The sequence below is a fragment of the Syngnathus acus genome, chromosome 5 (genome assembly GCF_901709675.1).
Source record: "Syngnathus acus chromosome 5, fSynAcu1.2, whole genome shotgun sequence".
In the NCBI taxonomy this organism is placed as follows: domain Eukaryota; kingdom Metazoa; phylum Chordata; class Actinopteri; order Syngnathiformes; family Syngnathidae; genus Syngnathus; species Syngnathus acus.
The window spans coordinates 11,495,973-11,523,877 of NC_051091.1; the positions used below are offsets into that span (position 1 = coordinate 11,495,973).

Consider the following 27,905-nt stretch of genomic DNA (forward strand, 5'->3'; position numbering starts at 1 on the left):
TAACAAAAGCACACCAAGCATTTTTTTTCTTTGATTTTTCACCTTTTATATTTTTAAAAACAAACAAAAAAATAACAGATTAAATAAAATTTACAGTAGACATATGCAAACATTGTGCACTTCAACTACATTTTCTGATACTTTCTGCACAGCTGTCAACAAAAAAACGCAAACACAATGTGGGTGGGGGGGTAGTTGGGCGTTATGGGAGAGGACAGTAAAGAGGGGCTATGTGGGGAATTGGAGCAGGGAAAGGAGGGGGGAAAAAAGGCAAAAAAACTTTTTTCACTCGGGTAGCAAGAAAAAAAAAAAAAATTCACTGAATATATAGATTTCTTTATTCCTTACATCACTTATATAAATATATTGAACCCTCTCCCTTCCCCGAAAAGAGCGCAATACAGAACCCCACAACAGCAGTAAGGCGAACAGAAAGCCAGAGAAGAGCGAGAGACCGAGAGAAAGAAAGAGTGCAGAGCAGCATGAGACATGGCGAGATGGACTCAAGAGAGAGAATGTGGAAATCGAAGAGGTGGCAGATGATTGGTGACAAGAAAAGCACTGGAAGAAGAAAGGACGCAAAGGTGGAGGACGAAAAGATTTGCCTGAAGTCGACTGTCCAGTGTGTTTTCTTTTTGTGTGCTACGTGAGCCCGTTGTGAGCATGTGTGTCTCCTGTAGCGTGTGAGATCGCATTTTGTGTATGACGGCAGCACAAATTTGAAGGGTGAAACGCATGCGTGCGTGTCCCGTGTGCTCTTCCGCTATCTAAATACAAAAGACGAAGAATAAAAACCAAGGACTAAATCATAGTGAAATCAAACACCGACCACCTCAAGAGAGTCACACCTTCCCTTTTTATACATCTGACACGTTTAAGTTTTTTTTTATCCATTATAATTGTACACCAAGAGCACTTAACACCCCCCCTCCGACCCACCTCAGTCTTCCGTCCTTTTTCCTCTGCTCCATGCCAAGAGTCCGCTTATTTGTCTTCGTCTCACTGAGAGCTGGCTCTCTCCAGCACGCGCAGGTCATAGTTCTTTTTGGCGGCCCTCAGTTTGAAAAGGCCGGCCGCGCTGTTGTTCAGTTTGAAGGAAGCACTCTGGGCGGCCATGGTGCTGGGGAACACGGCCACCACCGTGTACAGGTGGGCCGGGTCGCCGCCGACACAGCTGCCCGCCATGCCGGCGGCCCCGGCGGGTCCGCAGCCTCCTCGGCCTCCCTGAGGCTCCTTCAGCCACTGGATCTTGGCACCGCACAGCGACAGCTGGTTGAAGAGTTTTTCGGCATCTGGACGCGAAATCCCTTCGGGCAGGTCCGTTACTTCCAGCACACGACTCACCACTGAGAAACGGGCAGATGGATGAGGGTTAAAGAGACAAGTGAGGGGTCAGCAGCCCTCGCTGCTGGCGAACACCTCAGACTCTCTTCTCAAGTGACAATCAGGTAATGGCTGCCTTTTTTGTTCAAGGGAAAAATGGAAGGCTGCGGCAACAAAATGAACACAAAGTGTGTTTTTGCCACTGTGACGTTCAAACTCACCAACATCAGTGGTGCCCAGATCAGTAGATGCCGATTTGAGCGTTTGCTTCTTGCCTCGTGCACCGTGTTTCATGACTCCTTGGCCCTGCGTGTGACAGAACGGATTGCGGGATTGTAGTTAGGACACTAGGTGGCGACAACATAAAGAAGGGACAGGCCTGACCTGATGGGAGTTGTATGACGACTGGCCATGCATGAGCTGAGGAGGGCACAGGCTGTACTGGAGGGGCTGCCCCAATAAGGAGTAGCGGCCGTCACCTGAACACAAGTTCAAAACAACACTAAGACCTGCCTGACTTGACTTTTAGATATATATATTCTCACATTTGATTTGAGAGATGATTTTATAATCATGATGACGGTTGATCAAAGAGCTGATGCAATAATGTAAAGAAGGCTACAGCCAGCATTGCGTACGCAAATATAGGTCCAAGTGCACATGAGGTAACCAGTGTGCTGCGAACTGTATGTTTAAAGTGGCACAATGCCAGTCATGTGACCCAGATGGGTGACACGATAGCCTTATTGGTTTAGTCATTACTTTAAATAGATTAGGGATGGAGGATACTGGTTGCTGAAAGACAACTGTTTTGACCAGATAGACATCGTTCAAAAAGTTAAATATATATTGATTGTTGATTTTATGGTGAATAGAAGAGGATGGGCCAACAAAAATCATTGAATATGTTTCATGTGTGCCTAATTCATGTACAACATTTTTGTTCTGCATAAATGCAAAATTTGGTCGCTTCTTTGTTCACCTGGAGCCGTCCCTCCTGGCCGTGGAAACTGGGGAATGAGTGGTAGTGGTCCCAGGCCTGGACAGACGCTGTTGACGTTGCCAGAGGGAGACGGCGCGGGAGACTGAGTCGGAGAGGCCAGAGGACTCGTCAGCTGGGTGTTTGCCTGCACACAAGCGGGACAACATACGCAAAGTAAGCACGACTGCGTGAGAGAGCTCGACTTGACTTGTCGAAGCACGTGTACCTGTGGAGTGTTGTCAGCTTTGTAAAGTTCTCCCGGCTTGCCGGGTCTTTGCTCTATGCTGTAGTACTTGCACGGGTTCCACTGGACCAGTGGGGGATTCTGGGAAGGCTGGGGTCCATTAGGGACACTGAGCTGCATTACCATGACTCCGGGACCAGGAGGCGGGACTCCTGAAAACAAAGATATATGATCAATTGTCAGTTGTATTTATATTACACATACATGCCGACATTGTTCTGACTTGTTAAGGCACAACAAGGCATGAAGAATGATGCATTTGATACTATTAAGGGTAACCGATAAAGGTCACATTACTCTGATGTACATTCATTCACAGCCAATTGCATGCACACTGTATTGATGTTTTTCAGGTTTAACTAAGTCTGCAAATATTATCTAATGTCAAAGAACCTTTTTTTGTCCCTGTCTGAACTTTCACCGGATAAACCTTAACCTACATCGTATTTTTTTCTGACAACACACAATGACTGCTAAATGACACAAACAAATTAGTGGAGCCGTCAAAAAAGTGATTTTCTTAACACAAAATCTTTTTTTAAAACAAAAAATGGCAACATGTCAGAATGTTGGGAGTCTGACCTGAATATTGCTGCTGTAACTGTTGTGGGTTGCAGGGAGATGGCGATGGGGTGATTTGATACTGTTCAGAGCTGGGGGGCTGCAGGTAGCCTACTGATGGGCTGTGAAGAAAGGAACAAAGAAATTTGGAAAACTTTATTATAAACACAGTGTAAAAACATCAAGGACTTTCATCCGTGTTGGAAATTGTTACATTTACAACAATGTCAAACTGTGGTAGAAGATGGTTGTAATTCTTGACAGGTATATCAAGTCATCAAGTCTTGAAGCTGAAAATTGACACATCAATTGCTCCTTGGTTGTTTTGTCTATTGTGTACATATGGCAAAAAGAAAATCCAAATCCCGCCAGACCAGATCTCTGATACAGTCTCAGTAAATTACAAGAAACAATAATGAGAGTCAGATTAAAACATTTTGCAGGGTCTCATTAAAGGCATTTTTTGCAACGAATTTGGTACTTGGATGAGCAGCATTTTCAGAATGGTGAAATTTTCTTTTTTGCTCAGCAGGGGGCAATGTCTGCAACACTTTGACAATGTTCTGGCCATCAGATGCCCACACAAGTGAAGACGTACCTTGTGCTGTTCTGCTGTGTGGGTGTGATAACACTGTAGAAAACAGGCATGGGGCCCTGGACCGACTGACTGACCGGCACCATCACCTGCTGCTGGTACTGCTGCTGCACCACCTGCTGACTCTCGTTCCCCACAGGCACCTGCACGAGACATCCTTAGCTAATAAAGCAAGGCTCGGTGGATTTGCTGTTGTTTGTTTTAGTGGACAAGACACAATTGCATCCAGATTGTGCATCAATTGTACCTGATAGGATGGCATCTGTGGATACTGCACCATGATACTTTGCATTTGTCCTCCAATGCCAGCTCTCTGAGAGTTGAGCAGAGCTGGGTTTTGCTGCTGCTGCACTCCCATCATGCCCTGGTAGCTGGCCTGCTGGCTGGGCATCATAGTTTGAAGACCTGGTAATAGCAAGCAAAAAAAAAAAAATCAGAGAGGAGGGGGGAAAAAAAAAAAAAAAAGGTTATGGGCCTCTGGTTATTAATTTCAAAGAGGCATCTCATTAACTGAGCTCTGCAAGAAAGCAATCATATTTCAGCTGCTTAAAAACTCTCTCCCCAAAAAAATTCAAAAACACGGTAAACTATTAAACTGGTATCAAAATGGTCAAACTGGCCCATGTCATTTTGTTTGTGGTGTGCCATCTTGAGTACACCACACTATAAGAGGAGTAAGCACAGACTTGCCGACAGATATTTCCACACGAGTGGCGCCTCTCAAATAAAAAAATAAATAAAGAAGAGTGAATGGAAGCCTATAAGCCTAGTGTCCCATTTTTCTCTTAGCCAAGAATCAAACTCGACAATCACCGTGGATCAAGGTCACACTGACCGAGATCCTTCTGGATCTGGCAGTAAAAAACAGAGCCCAGTGTCTTTGTCATTAGTTTCTATCCAACATCAGCAAAATAAAAATGAAAGAAACTGGGGATAGGATGACAGACCTGACTGTTGTGCGGGCTGAGGCATGGGCTGCGTGCGCTGAGCGGGGTAAGACACCTGGTGGGACATGGGCTGGGCCACACGGTACTGCTGGCCTGAACTGGAATACTGACCAGGGGGGTAGTATGTAACTTGAATCTGAAGACAAACAAAAAGATTCATTCATAAATAAACAAAACAGGCATTATGCAGTCATATGTTAAGTTTTGTGATTGAATGATGTGAATAATCATGGCAGAGCTAAATCACAGTTAAGTAAAAAAAAAAAAAAAAAAAACCTTGATATTGATAATCTTGAAACCTTGTATAACGGGTATGTGGTAAACCAAAGACTCCTTATACAAAGCAGCATTTAAAAGCCTCTTAGAAATAGACTGTGGTCAAAGCACCGCTCTACAGGATAGGTGAGTCATTCTGGCCACTTGGATGACCAACTTAAGGCCACTTCCCCTTTATTCGTCTGTTGAGTGAGGAAATAGAACATAGTCGAATGAAACTTTCCAAGAGAAAAAAAAAAATCAATAGGACTTTGCAAATGCTGCGGCTTGAACCACTTCTGTCTTATACAACGAGGCTAAAAGTGGCATATACAATTTCCAAATGAAACATCCGACAGGAAGGCAGAGGGGAAAGCGCATGTGAGAAAAGATCGATCTGTTCTTCAAGCACAAAAACATGCCAGCCTTTTGTGAGGGTGCACTTGCCAATATCTGCACTCCAGTTACACTGGGGGCCGCCCACACGTTGAACAACACAGGGCAACACTATCTGTCAGTGAGAAGAAGGCAAACTGGCGGCTGCGCAAGAGTCTGTGTGTGTGTGTGTGTGTGTGTGTGTGTGTGTGTGTGTGTGTGTGTGTGTGTGTGTGTGTGTGTGTGTGTGTGTGTGTGTGGCAAATTGTACTGCAATAAACTGTAAATTTTGCCATGCAGCTCTTTGTCAGAGAACATTTTGCGAGTTCTTTACCTGCTGGGGGGGAGGTGGCTGCATGTAGCCTTGCGGGGGTGCCGCCTGCATGACGGGCTGAGACGGAGGAGGAGGCGGCGGCGGAGGGTGGGGATGTCCCGTGGCAGGCTGGTAGCCAGACGGCGGAGGCATGGGCTGCCCGGTAGTCGCCATGATGTAGCTGGTTTGAGGGGGATGCTGAGAGAGGACAGTTGGAGGAGCCTGGTACAAGGAGGATGGCTCAGGGTTCTCGCTGGAGCCCTGGCGGCTCAGCGTCATTTGGCCGAATTGGGGCGCCAGTTCTTCTCCCTGGTCGGACAACAAGATGTGCTTATTTAGTTCATTTAAATTTTGAATCAAATGGAGGAATAACTCATGGGAGTAGGTCTCCAATACAAATATAAATGTATCAATTACCATAAAAGAGAATAGTTTTATGTAGTGAAGGTAATTAAGGTTAAAGCCAATATTAGTTCAATGAGAGTGGCGATGACATTGTTGTCTGTCTGAATGTGTCAGTCGAACAAAAAAACATAAAATAATGACGCCCCAAATCAGGCTAGTACCATTGTGTACTGCTGGGGAGGAGAAACTGGCAGGAGAACCTGGGGGCAGGAGGGGCTGGAGTAGGAGACAGGCTGAGAGGGCTGCAGAGATGCTACGGGCTAGACACACACACGCCCACAAGTTTCCGTACGTGCATGCACACACACATACATACGCACACATCACCGGGAGAGAGGAAGAGGAGGAAGAACACAGAAAGAAGAAAGGTGTCAGAAGCAAGCAGAAGGAAACAAAGATACATGAAGACATCGGATACTGGGGGAAGCTGTTAATGATCGGATGGATTGTTACGGGAAAGCATTTGTTACTGATAAAGATTACGAAATCTACAGAAGTTTTTTTACAAGTGTAAAATTACATTACAAGAACTTGGGTCACATCAGAAATGCCCCCAATTTGTGCTGAGCCTCACCTGAGCGATGATGTGGTTGCCCATGGGGTGTTGCTGTGGCGTCGGCAGCAGGGCAGCCTGAGGAAGGGCCTGCGGCTGCGCCTGCTGAGGCGGCGGCTGCGTCGGGCAGGGGAGCAGGCTACGGCTGGACTGGGAGGCTACAGGTGGGACACACACATTAGGACTGACTGATCCAAAAAAAAAAAGGACACAATTGCGCATTTCTGTGCACATATGCGAGCGTATAATGACACTACAATAATGACACTACAAATTAAACAAATAGATGACAAGAGCTTATGCCTAAATGTTTTCCCACTTCTGTATTTACCAGAGCGAGAGCCTTTGCAGCTTCCCTGCGAGCCTTTATTGCTGCCGAGGCTGTCCCCGCGAGTCAGGATGGAGATGCCAGAGAAGCTGCTGGCCTTGGTAACGGGAGGCCGCAGCGTGCGGTTGGAGCTGTCCGAGTCGGTGCTGCTCCAGGGCCGCGGCTCCAAGCATTTCATGTCGCTGTCCGTGCTGCTCTGACGACTGCTGGACGCCCGGCTGGAGCTATCGCGGTTTCCCCTGAGAGGAGAAGTAAAAAGGGGTGATTCAAAACAAAAAAAGGATAAATACAGAGGCGGGAAATCAAGTGGAGAGGTTTGAAGTCAGTGTTGCGGAAAAACAAACAGGATGAAAGGCTTGTGTGCGAGACCAAGGAGGTCCAGTCAAGTCGTAAACACGTACATCAAATATGTGACCGTATGAGTTTTAGAGGTGAGGACTCTCAACACGGATGCAAAATACAAATCAGGCAACGAGCCACTTGACAAGAATTTCTATTTGTAAAGATGTTCGCCAACAGTCTCTCTATGCCACGCACACGCGTGCAAACAAAATACCCGAAACTGAGGAACACATGCAGAGGGAGACGCTCCAGACAAACACCAGACTACTTGACAGTGATACGTGATGAGATGGCACTCGCACAAACAATCCAAGACAGGAGGAAACGACCACACAATGAACTCAACAAGATGCAGACAAATAATGGCAAAGTTGTCAAAGAGGATACAATGGAACATCCAATTCCAACAGCTTATAAAAATATAAAGTCATAGCAAGTGCGCAATTGTCATTAGATGAATATCTGAGCAGAGGTGTTGGTTCAGTTAAGTCGTGTTTAGCGCATTTTCAAAGACTTCCACTTGCTGTTTTATCTTATTTTGGCTAAGCAAGGTACGCGTCGTAATGTTGTTGTTTTTTTTCTCTCCAAGGCCAATATGATACCAAGCAGTCAAGGAGACCGCTAACAGATATTTGACGCGATGTTGTTTTGCAGGACAAATGAAAATTTGGAGCGATAAAAAGTCCCAACTTTTGACTTTATTTAATCCTTTTAAGGACATCTTATTTATCCAGCTTTTCTGGTCTACATGTTAAAAAAAAAAAAAGAATTCTAAAAAAAAAAAAAAAAAAAAAATCCCATTAAACTCATCACTCACCATGATTATTTTAGGTTTGAAAATTAAAGAAAATGCATCTTCAAGGCATTTAACTGATCACTTATCAAACATTGAAAATTGCACAAATAATTAATCTCCAAAGGAAAACCAACGATGATAAGGGGGGAGCACCACTCTGGGAAAGCCCTCCATCACAGTGCAGCTGAGCTTATGATGTTAGCGATGGAGATAAGGATGAGGAACGGGTGCAGAAAATGGCCAAGCTTATAGGCGGGAAAGGCTGTTTAAGTCTTTCCTTAGAGGAGTGATGTATATTTGCATCGTGAGCGGCGGCGCGGCAGCTGAAAATGTATCTCATCTACTTTAATTAATGGAGGATCTATTTTGAGGGCTCTCTCGTTCTCCCTCCCTCTTTGTGCTATTTAAGATAGGATGCCATTTTCTATAAAGGCTGATCCACATGTATTTACAGATGGAGATGAAATGAAGGATGAGTCCAGGAAGAAGGTAATCACGTGATGTTTCTTCTCCAGCCTCGCTTTATGACAGTATTCCTGGGCCACAAAGACATTTCTGGTCTAATCTAAATATGTAATAAAAACGTATACTGTTATGCAGTCTGCGTGGTCAGACACGGATGAAGAGTTTGAAGCGAAAATTTATCTTGTTCGCCTATTTCGCCTCTGCTTGCAAATGTAAACTTTTGAAGGTGTCAGGTCGCTGACAGCCAATCAGGGTTGAGGATGTATGGTAGTTACAACAACACAAGCAGCAGCAAAAAACAGACTCACACACCATGGCAAAAGAGAAAAAAAAAAAAAAAAAAAGAGAGCTAGCTTCCAAGACCGGCCTAGGCCGTGCTAAAGAGTCTTAGAAAATGGGAAGCAAAGAATTTGGCATATCTGGTGAGTGCATTGACTTGTTTATAGCTGTTGAACTGTCATCCAAGATGGCATTCCGCAGCCAAAGCAATAACACAAGGACCACTTACCAGACTGTCGGCAGAGCACATCCCGTTCCCCGCTCCAAGCAATACCCCCCTTCCCCTCCCCCTGGACTTCCCGCTCGAACAAAAGCACATGCGCTCAACGTGATATTTCATGTTCGGTCTGAACCCACCATATAAAAGAGCTTCTGTACATACTACATTCTGCCGTTTTGATTAGCAACCAAAGTGTGTGAACCAAAGTGCTGATAGCAAAGGTAATTACAGCTACCACCGTGCTTTCATTTAATCCTGAGGAGGGGAGGGAAAAAAAGAGGAGCGCCCTGAAATTATTTAACACAAGGCGTCTATTAGAATGGACGCCACCCACGGTAAATTGATTTTCGACATCAGTTTGGAATCATCGAAATGATTTCAGCTCTACAGTGTCTCCATTTCATCCTATGGCTGTTGGCAACATGTGACATGCTAACAAAAACTACAAGAATAGGTCAACCACAAAACAAACATGTCGCTGAGGAGGCAATGTGAGTACTTTATACAATGGTGGCGGTGGATGGTAGGCCCAGAGGTAAAAGTACATCAAGTCAGTCCTCAGTGAAACCACAAAGCAGCCATGCATGGGCCACAGGAAGCCCCACGGTGCAGTAGAGTGGAATAGCCATCAATCAGTGGACTATGCCAAGCAGAGATACCAAGGAAAAAACAAACAAACAAAAAATAAAACACAAATGACCACTATCATCACTAATCCACTTTCAAGTATGGGCATGGCAACACACAAGTACAATTGTAGCAGCACCCCAATACCTAAAGATCTGCCTCCTCTTTTGAGAGCTAGAGCAGTAGCCCTCGGTGGAAAGTCTGTCGGGGTTCATATTGGGAGAAAATGCTGGCATTACAAGACTGTAGTTGACAACAGGGAGAAAGCAGGGGGCGGGGGTGAGGAGAGGTCATCACAGTGTCGCGCTTTAGATGTTGAAAAGGACGAGGGAGGGAAGGGAAAAATGCACACAAGGCAACATTCAGAAGTGTTGAAAGCTCAGGCTTCCCCTTTCTCTGCATGTTCTATACGATATTCTTTCAACTTCCATGGGAAGGGTGTATTCGGAATAGAGTTGAAGGCTCTGGGAGTCAACTTCTATCAATCACTGTTGCCCTTTCCTTCAATTCTTTCTCAAAGACTGCAGATCCCTCGAGATGCTCACTCACCAAGGGCTTAAGAGATACACTTTTAAAAATAACTTGGGCTGGATTTACGCTGTGGGTCGAAGTGGCCGATTCCAATTTATAGGGGGTGTGTAAAGAAAGAAAGTCATTTTTGTAAAAAAGGGCCTCCATGGTAAAGAAGAAAGAAAGAAAAATAAACATCAGCCATCTTCAAGCCCTATATTGTAACTTTTATTTGAGTTTTAAAAAAACAGCTGAGCCCATTTAGAAACGTGGAGGAATTAGCAACATTTCTACTTGAGGATAAGTTGAAGTTTTTATCCGCATTTGGAAAAGGCTTTATTCAATCAGGTGTGGATTTTTTTTCTTTTTCCTTTACGCTGTCATGACTTGTATCCAAATTGTCCCACTTGAGCGCAAAGGGGAAAAGAAAATCGAAGTGTGTCACTTGAACCATGCAGTATATAAATCCAGCCTTACAATTGTTGACAACTCAAATTTGAGATTTGGTGATTTAATTTTCCTCTTTTTACTACAACCACAAAAAAAGAAAAAGAATAAGTGGTGACATCATCTTACCGGTTGTCGTTGATGTATCCATTCTGAGAGGACTGTAAGAAAAAGGACACCTGCACATTATGAAAGGCTTCAACTTCATATTTTACATCAATGAAACAGCTTTCATTTAAAAAAAAAAAAGTTTCTTCCCCAGATCTCACATGGAGGAGGCTGTAGGAACGATGTGCTTGCTTTACAGAAAAAACAAGATCCAAAACTTACTTCTCGGGCAAAGATCCGGTCTCGTACCCGCTGATATTCTTCCTCTCGCTCTTCGATGGATTTGCTACGCCGGCCGTCCTGCAGTGGCACTCGGATCTAATTTTGGCAAGGGGAGGAGCATCGCATTAGAATATGGAGGGGGAAAAATGTATGCGACAAAAGCAGTTAAGGTTGTTTCCTGCCTGATTATCATCCTTGTCCATGCTGGCATCATCTCTCTTGAGAATGAATTTCTTCTGGAAGTCCATGTTGCGCTCATCCTTGATGTGCTCCGAGAACCTTTGTTCAGGGCTGCAAGACCATAAAACAAGTTGAATTATTTAGTATTGTGGAAAGGAAAAAAAAAAAAAAAAGCCAAATAGTCTTGGATGAAGGCTCACATGCGCGTGTTGCCAGTCTTGTTGATGATGACCGCCTTGCCCGTCTGATCCACGTTGTGATCCATGCCAAAGTAGGCGGCCACGCGATGCAGCAGCATGCGGTGATATGATGTCATCTGAGGAAACTTCTTGTACTGGTTACTTTGAGGAATAAATCACACACAGTGAAGTTGATCACTTGGACTGAATAATGTGACGCTGTTGTTATCGACGAGTCAATCAAAAAGAAGTAAACTTACTTGTCGTCATTAATGAACTCCAGGATATCTTGTTCTAGTTTGAGCAGCATCATTCGATCCCTGGCAAGCCAAAATGGAGGATGAGAGAGAAAGATCAGTGGCCAGACTTGTTTACTGGCTTACTTTTACATTTGAAATTAGCTAACAGATGCTGTTCATTTACATTTTAAAGACTTGCTGATATAGGAATTAAAATCAATCGCTGGGGGGGAGGGATAAAAACATTTCTAACTTCTCAAAGTCTGCTATTTTGGTCATTTGAAGAAGTCCTGCATCAAAGTGAAAATAATATTCAACTGTAAGCCACCAGTGGGCTACAAAATGATTAAGCAGCATCCTTTTTGATTTGTAAATCTAAACAACAGACGGTTCTGTTTAATTTATGAAACAAGCTTTCTCACCTGGGATTGTTTTTCAGTGTGTTGACCAGAAACTCGTGCACGTCGATACCCGTGGAATCAGTGTATTCCTGACTGGAGTCTGACCAGAGAGTGACACAAAGAAAGCGTGAATGTGGATGATATAATACATTCAAGTGTAAAGTCACAAAAGCTGCTTGGAAGCCGGTGGGGGATTGTTTTCCACTACACTAAACAGTCCGAACAGCCATTTGATCTCCTAATGACGCCTGAGGGCCGATGCCCCAAGTGTAAGGGAAGAAGATAATGAGAGCACGAAAGAGCAAGGGAACCCATATTCTCAAGAAATAAATTACTTTTATCATCTTACGCATGTGGGTATTAAAACGGACAAATGGGCATCATCTAATAACTCCGAGTCTACACTAGAAAGTGAAAGTGTAGCAATGGATTCGAGCATTGTTATTCATTCCAAAATAGAGAAGAACACAAGTCACTTTACCGGCCTGACATCCACCTTCTGGACTATGTCAGCAATGTGGACAGCCCCCTCCCCCCAACTGAACTGGATGATGAACTTTACTCGGGCGGCGACGGAGGCAGCTGCACCACGAATTGTGCCATCCGGCAAGCATTGAGTTTCTCAAGCTCAACTTTGCGCTGCTCCAGCAGAGCCAAGCCAGCTGCGCTCCCGTCACAAAGCCACGGCGGAGCGGGACAATTTAGCGATGCACTGCAGCACAAAGGATGGTGCCATGGTGTGGAAAAGTATTAGGTTGTCGCGCTAACGGTATTTTTTCGCTAGGGAACTTCCTTGCGCTACAGGCTGCATTTCAATAAAAAGTGTGGTTATAATAAAATGTCAGTACTTTAAGGTGTTACTCTAAAATGTGTGACTTACCACGTGACAACATCTTCCGTGGACCCTTGTCCTTCTTCTCCTTCTCTTCATTTTCATAGTCCTCCTTAGAGGACTTCTCCTCTTCCTTATCTGACGGACAGCTGATGTGAAGCTGGATGATATCCTAAAGGAAATAAAAATAAATGAATAAAAAAAAAAAAGAGATTACACACCAAGAATTATTGTTTGTGTTCAGTATTTGCAGTTAAATAGCGGGACGGTACCGATTCTGGAGGGCCATCGTTGGCGAAGGGACCAGAAGACTCCTCACAAACTGCCAGACTCCTCACCAGCTTCAGTTTTGCGTTTGACTGAAACAGAAAAAAAATATTTTGCTTTATATGTACTCGCTGTAAAGCCATCTCAACGGAGGCATGAACAAGTTCGGACACAAACGGCTGTGCTAAATGCAGCAGAGCTCATTAGGACACTCTTTCCTTAGGCAGATTATGGACACTCACGAAAGCGATCCAAGCGGTAAGACAGTAAAAGCTAGAAGTCAGTCATGCACTAAGGCACCATTTGAGCTAATCAATCCCGTTCGCAAGAAGCTAGGCACACATTTAGATATTTCTATGGCAGAGCGTTACAAAAATAAATAAATAAAGGTAAAGGTCATAGGAGCAAAAATAGCAAGTTGCTCATCTTGCATAACTAACTCAAAGGAGTGTCCAATACCAGCATGGAATAACAAATTTACCTTGGCCCTCTTCCTGCCGTGACTGTGGTTAGGAGCCCGTTTCTGCGAGACATTTTCAAAGAAATGTTACAATAATAGACAATAACAAAAGTTTGCACCTATTTGAATACAGTATTATGATATACAAGAAAGTTACAAATCAAAGAGTAAGTGTACACTTGGTTGACTGAGGCCGACCTGTACGTCCTGTGGGGAGCCATCTTCAGGTTCCGGACTTTCTCCTGTGCCTTCCTTGGGGCCCTGTGGCTGAGGAGAGGTCTTTCCTCGACAGCAGGGCTCGATGAGTGGCCCACTCTCTCCCTCCTTCTGGATGTCTGGGGTCAGGCTGACTGACATCTTCTTCTGGGAGAGGGAGAGGGTGGGAGACGGGGAGGGGGTTGGGTGCAGGACCCAGGAGCTTCTGAATGGAGAAACCCAAAAAATGTTAAATTCAAAACAATTCCATTTGTATTTGGGGATGTATTAATAGCTACCTTTGGGTGCTATCAGATCGTCTGTCCGCGCGTGGCCGGGAAACTCTGGAGAGGAAGGTGCGGTGCGGTGAAGAAGCAAGCCACTAAGGTTGTGTACTGGGATGGACTGCAGCAGGAGGCCAAGTGCAGGCCATAGTAAGCCTTAGCCTTCAGGAGAGGAAAACATCAAGCTCAAGCAGTGTGTGGAAATATTTACAAAAAAAAAAAAAAAAAGAGAGAGAGAGAGAGAGAGACCAGTACCACGTTCATTCGTAAAATAGGCATATCTAATCTTAAAAATAATTATTAGGCAATTGTTAAATCCTCATGAAAACCTTTTCATGGTGCAAATGAACATCCAACTAGCATTTCTCTGAACCGTCAGTCAGCCTTCATTTTGCAAGTCTTTTCCTATTTCCACTTGCCCTGTCCAATTACAAATCAGAGACACATTCATGGTCTAACGCACAGTTGGATTTTATGAAACTCTTTCGACAATCCAGATAACAGCTCCGGGTTTGCTGTAAGAGGTGATTGCAGAAAATCCCCTCCTCCTGTAATTTGTTTTTCCGTGTGTGATTATTATTACTAAGTGTTTGAAACAGAATGAGTGACTGCGATTAGACTAACGAGTTGAGTGAGGAGAACGATGGGGAGAGCGAGCGAGCGAGCAAGCTTGTGCTTGGAGGTGCAAACAGCTAGACAACTGAAAAAAAAAAATCTAATGACCTCTCTATTAATCAATGTCGCCTCAACTAACATCACCTTATATTTAATACACCCAAAAAAGTATTCAAGCCCTACCTCACACATGAGCACACTTGCCAAATAACTAAGTTTTAAGCTTTAATCCAATAAAAATATCATTCGAGCATTTAGGTCAACTGAAAGGGGAGCAACTTGCCGACCAGTCAGGGGGGAGGAGGGGGAGGAGCACACCAGCAGGCCGGCCACCACCTCAGCTCTCCTCTGGGGCCTCTCGTGTGTCTCCCTACGACTCAGTGCAGCAACATGGTCGCTCTTCCACTCCGGAGCCCTGAATAGTCAAAATGAAAAAGAGGAAGACACGCATGACGTCATGTTTCTCAGCCCCACGCACACACACATAGACACACCGAGTGACTCATCTCTGCTGCTCGCCGCTGGTGCTGCTGCTGCTGCATGTAGCGGAGAGGTTAGAGGAAGAAGCAGGATTACACTCCCTCGGGTTTGTGCTCCATTTCCCGAATAAATCACACTTTGCAACAACTTTTCAAGACACCCCGAGTATCTCTTCTTCCCCAAAATCAGTTTGAACACACCATAGCTAAAAGGACAGATTTGGCAATGGAGTCAAGCAGCGCAGCCGATGCATCTTACACCTGGAGGTTGTCTCGCATGCGTGCACAAACGCAGAATACCATCCGCGTGTGCCGTCGGAGATAAGCGAACAATGGAGGCAGGGTTTCCCAGTGCAGGGAGAACCCGGGCAATGCTACAGCAAGTGCGTCACAGCAGCGGCATTGAGTGTGACGTGCACAGCTCGGCTTATACAAGACTCCCACTATTTGCCTTATACAGACGCGCTCGCGCCTTCTCCGTTGCGTTACGTCCTCTTATGGGTATGTTTAGATTGATTGAATGGGTAGCTACAGCGTGTTATATATTGCATTTTTTGGGACAGTAATAGGGACGGGACAGGAAATGGGTTGGAGGGGTGTGTCACTAAGGGCAACCAAAAAAACAAAAACTTGGGGGTAGAATTTGATGGCTTGCACTGATTCAGTGCTAAGGGCCATACCACTGCAAAAATAGTGCGCTTATGAATAAACTGGCTTCACCTAGTCGCTCCTCCTCCACCCCAATCCTCTTTCATGTTTTCTCTTCACACTCCGCCCGCTAGCCGCAGAACACTCGCAGCTACTGGCACACTGGGTTGCCAGGGAGACGGCAACGTCATTCTCAATTGCTGCCATTTGTGTTGAGCGAGTACGAGCAATGGGGGTGATGGCAAAAATAAATACACAGCTCGTAGCACACGCTGAGAGGACCATCGATAACAGTTGAAAGCAAAAAGGAAGAGCAGTCAGATTTGTACAAGATCTTTCCAACCACACAAAATTGATGGCCGATTGATTTGATGACATGCTTTCCTCCAAATGAAATTAAATCAGCTTGTTTGAGTGGGTCTTTCCGGCTCGTGCAAATAATCCATTTCGCACCCAATCTATTGTGTGTGTGTGCGGGGGGGGGTCGTCAACGCCAAGTATGACTTTCGTTACCGGGGCAAATCACCGCCGCCTCCTCGTGAAAATACTGTAATGTGTGACGCCTTAAAGTATGGCTTGGTCTTGCCAAACGATTCGAGGGATGGGGGTCAGTGTGGGGGCTGGATTATGTAAATCAGACCCAGTCACAACTCAGCTAAATGCTGACTGCCTTGCTCGGAGACAAATTTTCTGAATTAGGTAGCTCACAAACGATGTTATGTAATTTCACACTTGAAGCGTGGACAGGCACGCCATTACATCAACTATCAAAAAGTAAGACTCCCATGACATCCCGTTTTAACGCTGCATGTGCCTAAATCATATTAAAGGAAAGTTTTGTAAACGTACTAAACATTTGGCCACAACGGGCAGGCCTCCACTATAATGTTTTTCTTTGCACGGCATTATTCTGACCAATACGACACTCGCATTGAAAATCCAGAACATTCAGAGTAAAATCACAAAAAGCTTGATAAGTAACGAAAACCTGAGAGCAATGCCATTCATTTAGAAAAGGCAAGCTTTTCATTTCATGATGCGCTCTTTACCAGGAAGAAAGATGGAGGTGAATAAAGCCTAGGAAGCGTGTAAACAGGTATGTGCACGCCTGGACAAACCCACAAACAGAAAGAGGGGAGAGCCAAGCTCAGGCAGTTTGACCCAATTCATCTCGTCGGTATTCAGCCGTGCACCTCGCCCGTTTGACGTCAGAGAGAAGCCATTTCACAAAAGACAGCGAGGTTATTTTCGCCACACGGTTAAAGGAGCCGTGTGTTTGTGTGTGTTGTCAGAGCCCAGTTTGTGCTAGCTCAGAGCCTCCGCATATCATATATCAGCAGCGTGTGCAGTGTGTGCGCCGCGCTCGCTCGTCTATGTCAGAGAGGATTCCCCTTTGCATCGCTTACACAATCTCACAGGGAGGGGGACGGGGGCTGCTGTGGGTCGGAGGGGACGTCCCATCAGTATGAGCGTCAACAGCAGCGATTTGGCACACACACGCACTATTTGGCAACATGACACACTTCCTTGTATAAAGTCGACGGGCGACAGATGACGTACATGGTCAAAGGCGGCGGAAGACGGGGTTTCTCTTGAACCATCTACGTCCTTGTCCTTCCTCTTCCCGTGCGACGAGGACACCCCCTTCCCCCCCACCCTGCTTGCTGCACCCGCCCACGACAAGTGTTTGCTCTCTTTCGCTCCTTTTCTTCCTCTTTTAATGTGTCTTCTTAAATTGTCAGCCCCGTTGCTGACGCCATCCACCTCCACAGTCGGCCCACTCAGTCCTGTGGGACGAGCTATGACTCATTCGCTCCCTCCTTGCCTCCCCGTCCTCGTTCCCTACCTACTTACCTACCTTTCTGCAGATCCCCTCAAGTCTCTTATCGCTACAGTAGCTGGGATCTATGTTTAGTTATGGGTTCAGTTGCCTGTCAGGGCGTGCAAAAGCTGGGAGGTGCGCCAAATGGAGCGCTCAAATAGACTTTGAAATCAGGTTATTAAATGTACAGTGGAAGCTTGACTTGACACATTCACGACCACTGACTTTTTATTTCCCAAATATCTGCTATATTATCAAATTTTTGTAGTATTAAGTGTCGGGATGCCAAATGAAAATGTATACTGCCTGAAGGCTTAAAAAATAATACATAACAAATGGTGTTTTTTAGAGCAGTGTTTCCCAACCACTGTGCCGCGGCACACTGGTGTGCCGTGAGAGATGTTCAGTTGTGCCGTGGGATTGTCCACTATTAATTACGGAGCGCATTGTAAACAGGATCGCCAAACCACTGGTCAGTTCGCGCAAGGCCTGGTCAGCCACTTGCTAATCGTGCATGCATGGAGAATCGGAGAATCTTGAAATGTTATGCTCTGTCGGTCTGATTGTGCTGCATTGGCACATATTCAGTTTATGTGTGTGTTGCTGTGTGATTTTGCTAACAGTGACAGACACTATGACGGTTGTGGTGCGTTTGTGGTCCAATGGAAATCAGAGCATGCAGTTCAACCGGAGAACCTGGATTGGTTATTTTTCACATACATAAAATAAACAGTCAAGTCGAGACACCTCGACTGTGATAGCCACTCAGCTGCTGTCAGAACAGCAGAGCGTCATTAAAAGTGACTTTGTTCTTATTGTTGCAATATTTATTGACCTAGTCTAAAACAGTAAACAAAATCACGTTGATTCTTTTATTTTAATCACAATCACTTTAAATAGTTTATTTCTTACACCGTCTAAAACCTTTTTAAAAAACAGTCACTTTTATTTAAAAAAAAGGAATACAATTTAAAGAATATTTAGTATTTATTTCTATTAAATTATTCGACTCTCCATACATATATATATATAGGAATAGGACTTTACGTCTTTCGTTGTAATATAACTGATTTTAATATAGGAGCATAACAGATTTTTGTTGGCGGTGTGCCGGGAGATTTTTTCCAATGAAAAGGTGTGCCGTGAATGAAAAAAGGTTGGGAAACACTGTTTTAGAGTACTGGATACACATAAAATGTTCGTGAATGTTAAAAAAAAAAAAAACATTACATGTCTTATGTTCAATTATTCTAGTGTTAGTAGGAAAGTAATATCATTAGTGTATTGTTTTATTAATACAACTCAGCTCAGCTATTATTTGACTGCTTTTTACTGATGATTTAAGTTTTTGCTGTCATTTCAGTGTTGTATTTAAGTACGCATAGTAGTTAATTCAATATTTTGCAATCATAACCGCATACAAAATGACATAACATAATGACATAATTACAACCAAAAATTATTGTGCTTAAATCAGAAGCCTTCCAATGAAAAACAGTAATATAGGCGTGGTTGAAAATGCCTTCTCGCGTCACGGTTTTTACACCGCAGAATGCAACGCGGGAGGACTGCTAATCAGTGGCAATAAACTGTTGCACCACCTGCATACAGTTGACCCCCTCATTTGCAAGCATCACAACTTCTATTTCAGTCTTTCTGGGCAGCCAGTAAGAGGTGAGAAAGACGGAGGAGCGGCGGCTCACGAGTGAGACACGAAGAGAGGGGAAAAAGTTCTCAATGATGAAACAATCCGTGCCGTTAAGTGATTGGACCAACCCTCCGCCAATGGGAGGACCAGATCCATGGCAACAGGCTCTGTCGCCAAGAGAAATCCAGCTATATCCCTCAACACCCCCATATTTCTCACTCCCTTCCTAAACCTCACGAGCCCCTCGTGTACCCACCCCACCTTCTCCTTTCTCCGATTCCAAGGCCAATATCAAAGGGCATCGAGTTTAACACAGATTTACACCGTCGAGAGGAGGGGGCACGTTTAACGGCGCGGCCGAAAACAAAGCCACATGTGCTAACCAAACATGGATCCCCGGAACTTAATGAGGCTTGGCGGAGTGAACAGAATTTGATTCATTCACAAAGAGTCATTAAAATGTGCAGCATCTTCACACTCGCAACAGTATAATTAAAGCTGCATTCACACAATAAGTCAGTTTGATCCCTCGCTGATATTAACGACCGTGGTTACCAAGGTAATTCGCAGATATGTACATACATACGTCCACGTTTTCTGACCTATAGACTCATGGTTAATGTGCGTGGGTTAAAAAAAAAAAAAAAAGCTGCGTATGTACTGTTTAAAAAAAAAATGCACTCACTGCTTCAGGATTTATCCTTGCATATTTAAATTGCCACAATGTTGTTGTTTTTTTCCTTCCTTCCCTTCCTTTTTTTTTTTTTTTTTTTTTTTTTTTTTAAAACAAAATGATTATTCACACTTGGAACTGCTGTGAACCACCCGCTCCTCAACACAACACAGATCGATACCGACTCAGTCAATTCCCACCATTGGCACTCGCACTGCAGTGTGGTCTCGAGTGTGATGGATGAACTCCTAGGGTCAACTGGGAAGAAAATAGAATAGCACGGCCATCTTTAAACATTAACGAATGCTCGGTTGTAGAAATGCAGCGTGTATACTGCCGGACAACTTCTGGATTTTACCATGTATTTGCTAAAATGTACACCATGAGCTAGGTGTATTTATTTATTTGTAATCAGTCAAATTGGTTGATTATTTGTTGCAATCCTAAATGTCAATGTCAAGATACCATCTGCGGTATAAGAGACTATTGGTCAGTAGATATTATGCAGTCATCCTCTCAATAAGATAAATACTGTAGAGTTGGGGTATGTAGCGAAACGCAAACGGTGACCAGTGGCTTTCGGGAAAAGCACAAATGCATCCATTTGACAACAGCTAGCAGGCTGGCTTGCCATGCCAACAGTGGTGGAGGCTTGAGAGCGAGCGGCCAGCTCGCAGGCTTTATCCAGGAATCAGGCAACCGGCCAGTCACCAAGTCAGACGCTGCAAAGTGCTAAACTCACTCTTACAATGCGACAAGTTGCGCCCCAAAAATAGCCAGTGGGGAGGCTGCAAAAATAACTAGGACATAACTCGATCCGCTATGCAGGATTGGGGCAAAGAAAACCAGACTGTGAGGTTGCCTGCAGGATTGCTTGTATAAACATCTGCCAGCCTCTGTAATGTGTTCTTTTTTTTTTTTAATTCTTTACTTTAGATTCATTCTCATGACTTTTATTTAGTAAGTCTTTTTGCTCTGATTTGGTAGCATGCCCAAATGTTTAAAAGCAATAATACATCAAATATTGAAGCCTCACAGTTTGGACAATTTAGGTGCAATTGTGTGATGATTGTAACAGTAAACTGAATTTCGACTCAGGAACCACCAAGCTTTACCCTGCACCATTAATCAAAAGTAAGGAGGCCGATTTGCCCATTCTGTACAAATGACACTCGTGTCATGTGCGCTTCTTCCAGCCTTCAGGTGAGTCAATGTAAACCTTCTGACTTAAAGGCAATTACAGGAGTGAGTTACTCCAGGGGTTGCCATTGATTATTTTGCCCCCCCCACCCTTCCCTCAGCCTCTTGAACATCCTCTCCTTTGTGCTCTGTCTTTTTCCCACGCACTGGCAATTAGTATGCAGGCTACGGAAGGGCCAACTACCTGGGAAGCAGTAGTGCAAAATTGCAAGCAAAAAAAAAAAAAACGGGGGGGAATGAAATAAAATAAATGGCGTATAGTTGAAGTTTCCAGGGAAAATATGGCTTGTTAGACAAATTATTAAACATCATAAAGTGGGATGATGATGTACCTTCAGCCAGCATCAAATGTGCTCCTTTCCTTTAAGCAACGATTGTTCATCCTTTGCATTACAGTAACACACAGCCAACTCTGTTTGGGGTCGTTTGCCATCACAAACTGTTGCTACCAACTTCAACAACACAACAATGTCCTGGAATAACAATAAATTGCCAATTAAGGGCGCTTGAAAAAAAGTTAATTACGCAGACACTGATTTGTTCAGCGCTTGTTGCCAGCTAGCACCCCTAACAGACGCTCCATTCCATATAGGCCAACGAAAGCCCGCTGATTACTTTTTAAAGGCGGTCGACATAAATAACTGCACACTTTGATGCTTGCAGCCTGATACAGTTGCCGGTCCAATTGATCATGTTTTGACAAACCAGGCTAACTTCAAGTGGGTTGTTTTGGGCGGCAAGATTGTTCCCGTGGTTCTGACGTCACTGTCTCATAAACCAAAATTTACAGAGATATTTTGTCTATTTGAGGAGGAAAACAATGTGTTTATCTAAAAAATGTAATTAAAAAAAAAAAGACTGGAGGTTCCACTGCATTACATTCTGATAAGTGTGGTTTACATGCTCCAGCTCCATATGGATTCACAGGACTAATTGCTTTTCTGATGCTGCAACATTCAATTTAAAAAAAAAAAAAAAAGAAAAAGAAAAAAAAATAGGCTTGTTAATAGTAGTGTCACCATCTGGCAAATCTGGCGATTTTGATTCATGTAGCAGCTCCAATCTAAGAGCTCCAATAATGATCTTATTCTCAATGAACTAACTCTCTGACCAACAGAAGTACACATAATGTTTCAGTCCATCAGACGCCGCCAGGTTGCTCCTCAGACTTTACAGGAGCTCACTGATGCCCTTAGACAGATCTGGGAGGACATCCCACAAGACACCACCCGTCGTCTCATTAGGAGCATGCCGCGACGTTGTCAAGCATGCATACAAGCACGTGGGGGCCACACAAGATATTGAAAAGAATTTCGAGTTGCAGAAATTGAATTTAGGCAAAATGGACGAGCCTGCCACATAATTTTTTCACTTTGATTTTTGAGGTGTCTATATACTGAGCCCTCTGTAGGCTGAAAACTTTTATTTCCATGAAAAGATGTGGCATCTTTTTGTTCCTGAGACATTAAACTGTCCATATCAGTATAGATATCCAACATTTTTGTTGTCACCATTGAAATCTGATGTATTTTCAAAGTGTTCCTTTAATTTTTTTGAGCAGTGTATAACAAAAGACAATAGGGTAAAAGTAACCATCAGCAGCAGAGAAGGTCTTGGTAGGCAGGTCTGCTCAACCTGAAACAGTCAATGAGGGCGCTTTGCTATTTATAGCCAGCGAATTTTTTATTCAAGAGGGCTCTTCTGTTGTGCTCTTGCTCACCTCCTCTCGTTTTAGTGTTTCCCCGCACATTCGGTCTCAACAGACGGGTAATGCGCGGAGGCTGCATATCGTCTTGGGAGTGAGATTTGAGTGTGTGCTGCGCACACCTAGACTGTTGTGATCGCCGGCCGCCGCTGTAGCTCCGAGCTAAGATAATCATTGGAGATAAGCATCAAGGTCTCTCAACGCAGGACTTCCCACATGCAGCCTTATGTAAGCAACTAGGTTGCCCCTCTTGGCGACACCCCTCCCCCTCTCGCTCCACGGCGTGACAGCGTTGCAGCGATGCCGACTTGCGCTGGCTGTGACCGCTACCGCCACCGCCCTCCACCCACACAGGGACACGGTGGAAGGGAATCCCTCATTGCCTTTAAATGGCCACAAATTAATGGAAGTCATCAAGACGGCGGGGTCCTTATTTAATACAGTTTTTCAATGACTGTTAATTCAAACTGTATCATACAGACTAAAACAAAAGTTACAAATTAATAAACGGACAGCAGAACTTTACCAAAGAACAAATCACAATGCACGCCAGCAAGCACAGAGACATGAACTGATGTCCCAACAAATGAGGATTACTTACAATAACAGACAACACATAGACAAAACATGCTTACTGTACGAAGAAGCAATCCGGGTGGAGCTCTCCAGCCAAGTCCGATCAGGTCAGATTGTTATTTTTTTGTTTTGTTTTGAAATGACCAAAAAAAAAGGAATCCCAGCAGCAGAGACAGCAGCTCTGGACTAGAATGAACTCTCGCTACTTAACTGCAAAGCGTAATGAATTCAATTTGTTGGGGGCGTGGGGTGGAGGGGGGGGGGGGCCGGGTTTCAGGCAAGTTCAGCTCATTCTACTTTCTCCTAACTTGTCTGGTTCTTATGTCGAGGGGCGTCTCATCATTTTTTTTTTTTCCCTCAATGAAACTGAAACATGCACCGGGACATAAAAATGCTTGCTGGCTGGCTCTTTCCCGCTTTCATGGCATCATGTGCAGCGTTCGCAACGCTGCCGTCGTCTCTGGCAAACCCTCCTCCTCTTCCGCACGGATTCTAACTCTCTCTCCTCCTCCTTTCCTCCCTTCCTCGCTCGCACATCTTGTTTGCTCTCTGCTCTCTGTGCTACAATATAATTGCAGTGACAGCCGCACGAAAGGCTCGCGAGCACCCCAGCTGTTTTTAAAAGGCTACATGAATCAGTCACCGAGGTTGCTTGGATGTGAAATACTTTTTTTTTTTTTTTTTTTTTTTTTTTTTTTTTAAATCATTAACGTCAAAAATACCAGAACAGGAATGTGAAGTTTAAAACCAGATCCTCACTTTTACGTTGTCAGTCATTCACAGAAGTCATCACGCATTCATCGTGCGCAATATCAAGTGATGACTAAAAGCAGTGCTGCTATAACAGTTAACAAAATAGCAGGCAAAAATTAATGAAAAAAAAAACCTCATTAGCTGGGAATGCCTTAATCCCTCAAGACGACTTATTTGCATGTTCTCCCTGCAGCTTCAGTGGCTACAAGAGGAGGAAGTCAAAAGTTCAGCATCAAAGCAACTATCGGTAGAGCGCTCGGGATAAGGTAGCCATCGAGGGATGTGTGCTTTGTACCAAGTCCGTCAAGCCAAGATGCAACCAAGATGATTATGAAAACATGTTAGCGGTTAACAAAACAGCCGTTAACTTTCAAGCATAAAATAGTCATTGAATACTACAGTCCATAAAAACAACACACTCCCATATTCGTCCCCTAATGTCTTCGTCGATTCAAACAATCATTTGGCTAATCGAGTGGAACTGACTGCTGCTGAATTATGTCTCCAAAAACAACACAATGTCCTCAAAGACCTCTGCTATGGCAACGCCTCCTGGCAGGATATAATATTCTGATAGATACAACATCAGAACAGGAGTTCCGAACATTCACATTTTCCTATCCTGATAATGATTTTTTTCCCGCTCATTGTCGATCAAGGAGATTCCCTAAAAGGCTCTAAAACTGAAGAACTGTCTGTCGCTTCTCTGTCCTTCAGGTGCTAGCATAGCATGACATGCTAATTAAGTGGCAGCTAATGGATTTGCCAATGATAAATTTCACCGAGCGACTGGCTGGGTCACCAGCAGTACTGATTTGAAGATATCGTTTCCAACTCGAGCCATTCATCTTGTACAATGGAAGAATTCAGAAAAATAACTCAAAATCTCAGGTCAGTCAGTCACATGACCAGGAATCACGTGCTGTTCAAATGAGCCACGTCTTTTGCATCCAAGTTCTCCAAGTCTTGGGACAGCGATTAAGAAAAAGGGAACGGATTAGAAAGAACGCCGAGCAAGGATCCATGGCCAAAGATATCGCAGATGAACCGTTGGGCGCCATGAACACCATCATTGGACAGGCAGAGGTGTTTTTTTTCTAAAAGAAAATGTGTTAAACTGACGGTTAATGTTAAATGACATCGCCTGAAGAGTGCTGAAGGCATCTCCAGAACGGAATATACACCAGTCGTACAAGTGGAGAAAATCCTGAAGTATAGGATTTTCTACAGCTCTCCTTTAGCCTCCCTCTTGGTTATTTTCCCTCCAAACATATTGTCACAAAACCAGGGTGCAAGCATGCCCATATTTGGAAGTTCCGCGTTTGGTATGAGGCGGCATGAGGATGTATACGTAAGATGGCGACACGGGAAAGATTAAAATTCAAAACAGAGGTGACACTGAATATAGCCGTGCATCACAATATCCGGTAGACCGGAGGAGTCCTCGTCTTTGAAAAGTCAACGTTTTCAAGGCCATTTGCACCTTGAAAATACTCGCACAAGTGAAGACACCTATTACACAACGACAGGTTATTTTTTTTAGGCTTCCCGCTAGCTTGTAACGTACTGACAGCAGAAACGGTTATGACATCTGACCTTTTCATGGGAAATACTTAATGCTCTGCCTTGCATAGGGTCCATTCGAGAAAAATACACACATGGACAAAATTGTCATTCCCCTTCAATATTGAATGAAAATGTAGGAACACAAGCTCATCATAAAGCGAGGACCCCTTGCAAATTCAATTCACATGACTTCTGCTGAAATATGACAAAAATCAGCATCTGTCAACGCACTGCGTTTGACTTTCGAGGTTCCACTTTGTCGTGCATATGCATAGCAACCCTCCGAGCTTCGCGGCGACGCCTCCCAAGTCAAGCGGGCAAAGATTTAACGGCAGTCGCCTCCTCTCCAACCCGATCAATAATTGACTTCAAAGCAAACTACGGACAATACGAGTGGAAACATCGGTTTTGGGGGGGCGTGGGGGTGAAAACAAACAGAGTTGATAGATGAGAAGGAAGGAGACAAAAAAGATGGAGACAGTATGAGAGGAGAAGGGAGAGGAGCAGCGGCAGCAACACCACGCACGGTGCTCTGGCAGAGATCTATAAATAGCTCTTCAAATCTCACTAGAAAAAGCCACTCGTCTTCTTCCATTGCTGCTGCAAACGAGACATTCAAAGACAAGCCGATATGGATAGCGCGTCGACGAGTAAACCCGTGGACAGGATCCCGGTGGATCAGAGCTGCCTATTTTGATGACATGACGGCTATAAAACGATAATTTTGAAAAATGCTTTCATGTCGGCCGTCTTGGCTAGTATTAATAATTGATAGTGGGAGTGGAATACAGCAGAATAACATTGAATAACAACATAACATTGTGCAGTATGGCACCTATAACCAGAAAGATAAACAATTGTGACAATTCTGAGAGTAAAGAGAGAGTCAAAATTTCTTTGAAGTGTAACTGCAGTGTGCTGATCGTTTCTGATGAAAGTAAATATTGATAGGCTGTTCATTAAGGTGACAGCATTTTGCATGATTCACACCTGTTAGCGCACAATGAGAACTCGGGGCAATGATCGGCTTTGATGATCGGCCGTGGAGGGCTTTGATCAAAATCGGTATGATCATGCATCTATTTTAAAAATGCCGACATATGATCGATCGGAGCACGCCTGCTGATAAGTTAGTGTTTAGGTAAAAAGTTAAGCTTGATTTTTTTTCTTTTTACTGCGTTTGAATCGCTGAATCGGCGGGGGTTCAGTATCTTCAGATTTTACAATTGCTTTGGATGTCATCAGCTCCTGTTATTAACCAATTCTTTGTGGGTACAAGCTTACAGTCCCTCGAAGCAGCAGTAGCAGCACCTCCTCGTTTCATCCTCATTCAATCCATTCCAATGGCGATTTTTGTCAACATAATCTCGCGCCAGGTAGATTGGTAACTTTAAAGATAGCTCTTTACATTCAAAAGAAAAGTCATCAGAGGCGTTCGCCTTACCTTTTTTGCTGGATCGAATGCAGAAGGGTCCGCGTTGAAGACTCCCTCGCCCCCCAACTCTCTCCCTCTCTCTCTCTTTCAAGTTGAGTCTGTAGGAGAGCAAATTGTTGCTGTACTCAAATCCAGAACCGGTTGAGATATTAGCCACACAAGACCAGAATCTAACAATAGCTAGCACATACACACACGGTATAAGCTTCTCGCCTCCTCCTCCCCCGGCGCATATAATTAGCCAGACACACATGCGCGCACAAACACACACAGCACCTAGCTAACGTTAGCCTGCTAACTAGCCTTTTCATTACAGTAAGCTAACAAATCCCGTCGCTAATCATGCACACTAGCTACCCATAGCCATAACACGCGTTTTCGACAAACCAGTTGTCACCCCCCGGAACGGGAAAGTGATATCTGAGTGTCATTAGCCTCGCTGCACGTATATGACTTACCGGGGGCTAGTGCTAGCCGCTCGGTAGGTGGTGGAGGTGGATCGCTGCGACCCCCGGACTGTCAAAATCGCGCCGCGTGAGCCTACACAACAGGCTCGCAGTGGTGACTCAAGATAGAATCATTTCGAGACGCCGACAGCAACAGGCTGAATTGGCAGAGTCTAAATGAATAGAAAGTAAAGAAGAAAAAAAAGAAAAGAAAAGAAACCTGATTTCCCCCCGGCCGATGTCTCAGCTACGGCTTGTGAGTGTGAGTGTGTGTGTGTGTACACTGTTTGTCGGCGTCACTTTTTCGCCCACCCCCTCCTCACCTCACCAACAGACTCCGATTGCCCTTGCCTGCAATCCGCAGATCGGGGTTGGACTAAATATGGGTGGAGCTAAACGTTTGAC

At 44.3% G+C, this 27,905-nt stretch overlaps 1 protein-coding gene across 10 annotated transcripts; it reads right to left on the reverse strand.

Moving 5' to 3' along the window:
* Nucleotides 1-40: 40 nt before the first annotated feature.
* On the reverse strand, nt 41-27,861 carry LOC119122914 (R3H domain-containing protein 2). 10 transcript variants are annotated; one of them, XM_037251591.1, is made up of 29 exons: nt 27,721-27,859; nt 27,513-27,594; nt 27,064-27,152; nt 14,837-14,964; nt 13,950-14,096; nt 13,654-13,876; nt 13,477-13,518; nt 13,001-13,087; nt 12,777-12,900; nt 11,918-11,996; nt 11,517-11,576; nt 11,278-11,418; nt 11,080-11,188; nt 10,898-10,993; nt 10,697-10,746; nt 9,758-9,811; nt 6,885-7,120; nt 6,575-6,711; nt 6,162-6,260; nt 5,617-5,904; nt 4,653-4,788; nt 3,953-4,110; nt 3,709-3,848; nt 3,132-3,232; nt 2,532-2,701; nt 2,306-2,450; nt 1,708-1,802; nt 1,545-1,629; nt 1,000-1,346 (listed from the first exon to the last, which is right to left on the reverse strand). In XM_037251591.1, exons 6-29 carry the CDS (start codon nt 13,810-13,812, stop codon nt 1,000-1,002), a joined length of 3,138 nt encoding a protein of 1,045 aa, XP_037107486.1. In that variant the 5' UTR covers nt 13,813-13,876; nt 13,950-14,096; nt 14,837-14,964; nt 27,064-27,152; nt 27,513-27,594; nt 27,721-27,859. The 10 variants fall into 10 exon arrangements, with proteins under 10 accessions (XP_037107487.1, XP_037107495.1, XP_037107496.1 ...); XM_037251592.1 differs by having other exon boundaries at nt 41-1,346; nt 27,513-27,861; XM_037251595.1 differs by having other exon boundaries at nt 10,697-10,728; nt 27,513-27,861.
* Between the last annotated feature and the right edge of the window lie 44 nt (nt 27,862-27,905).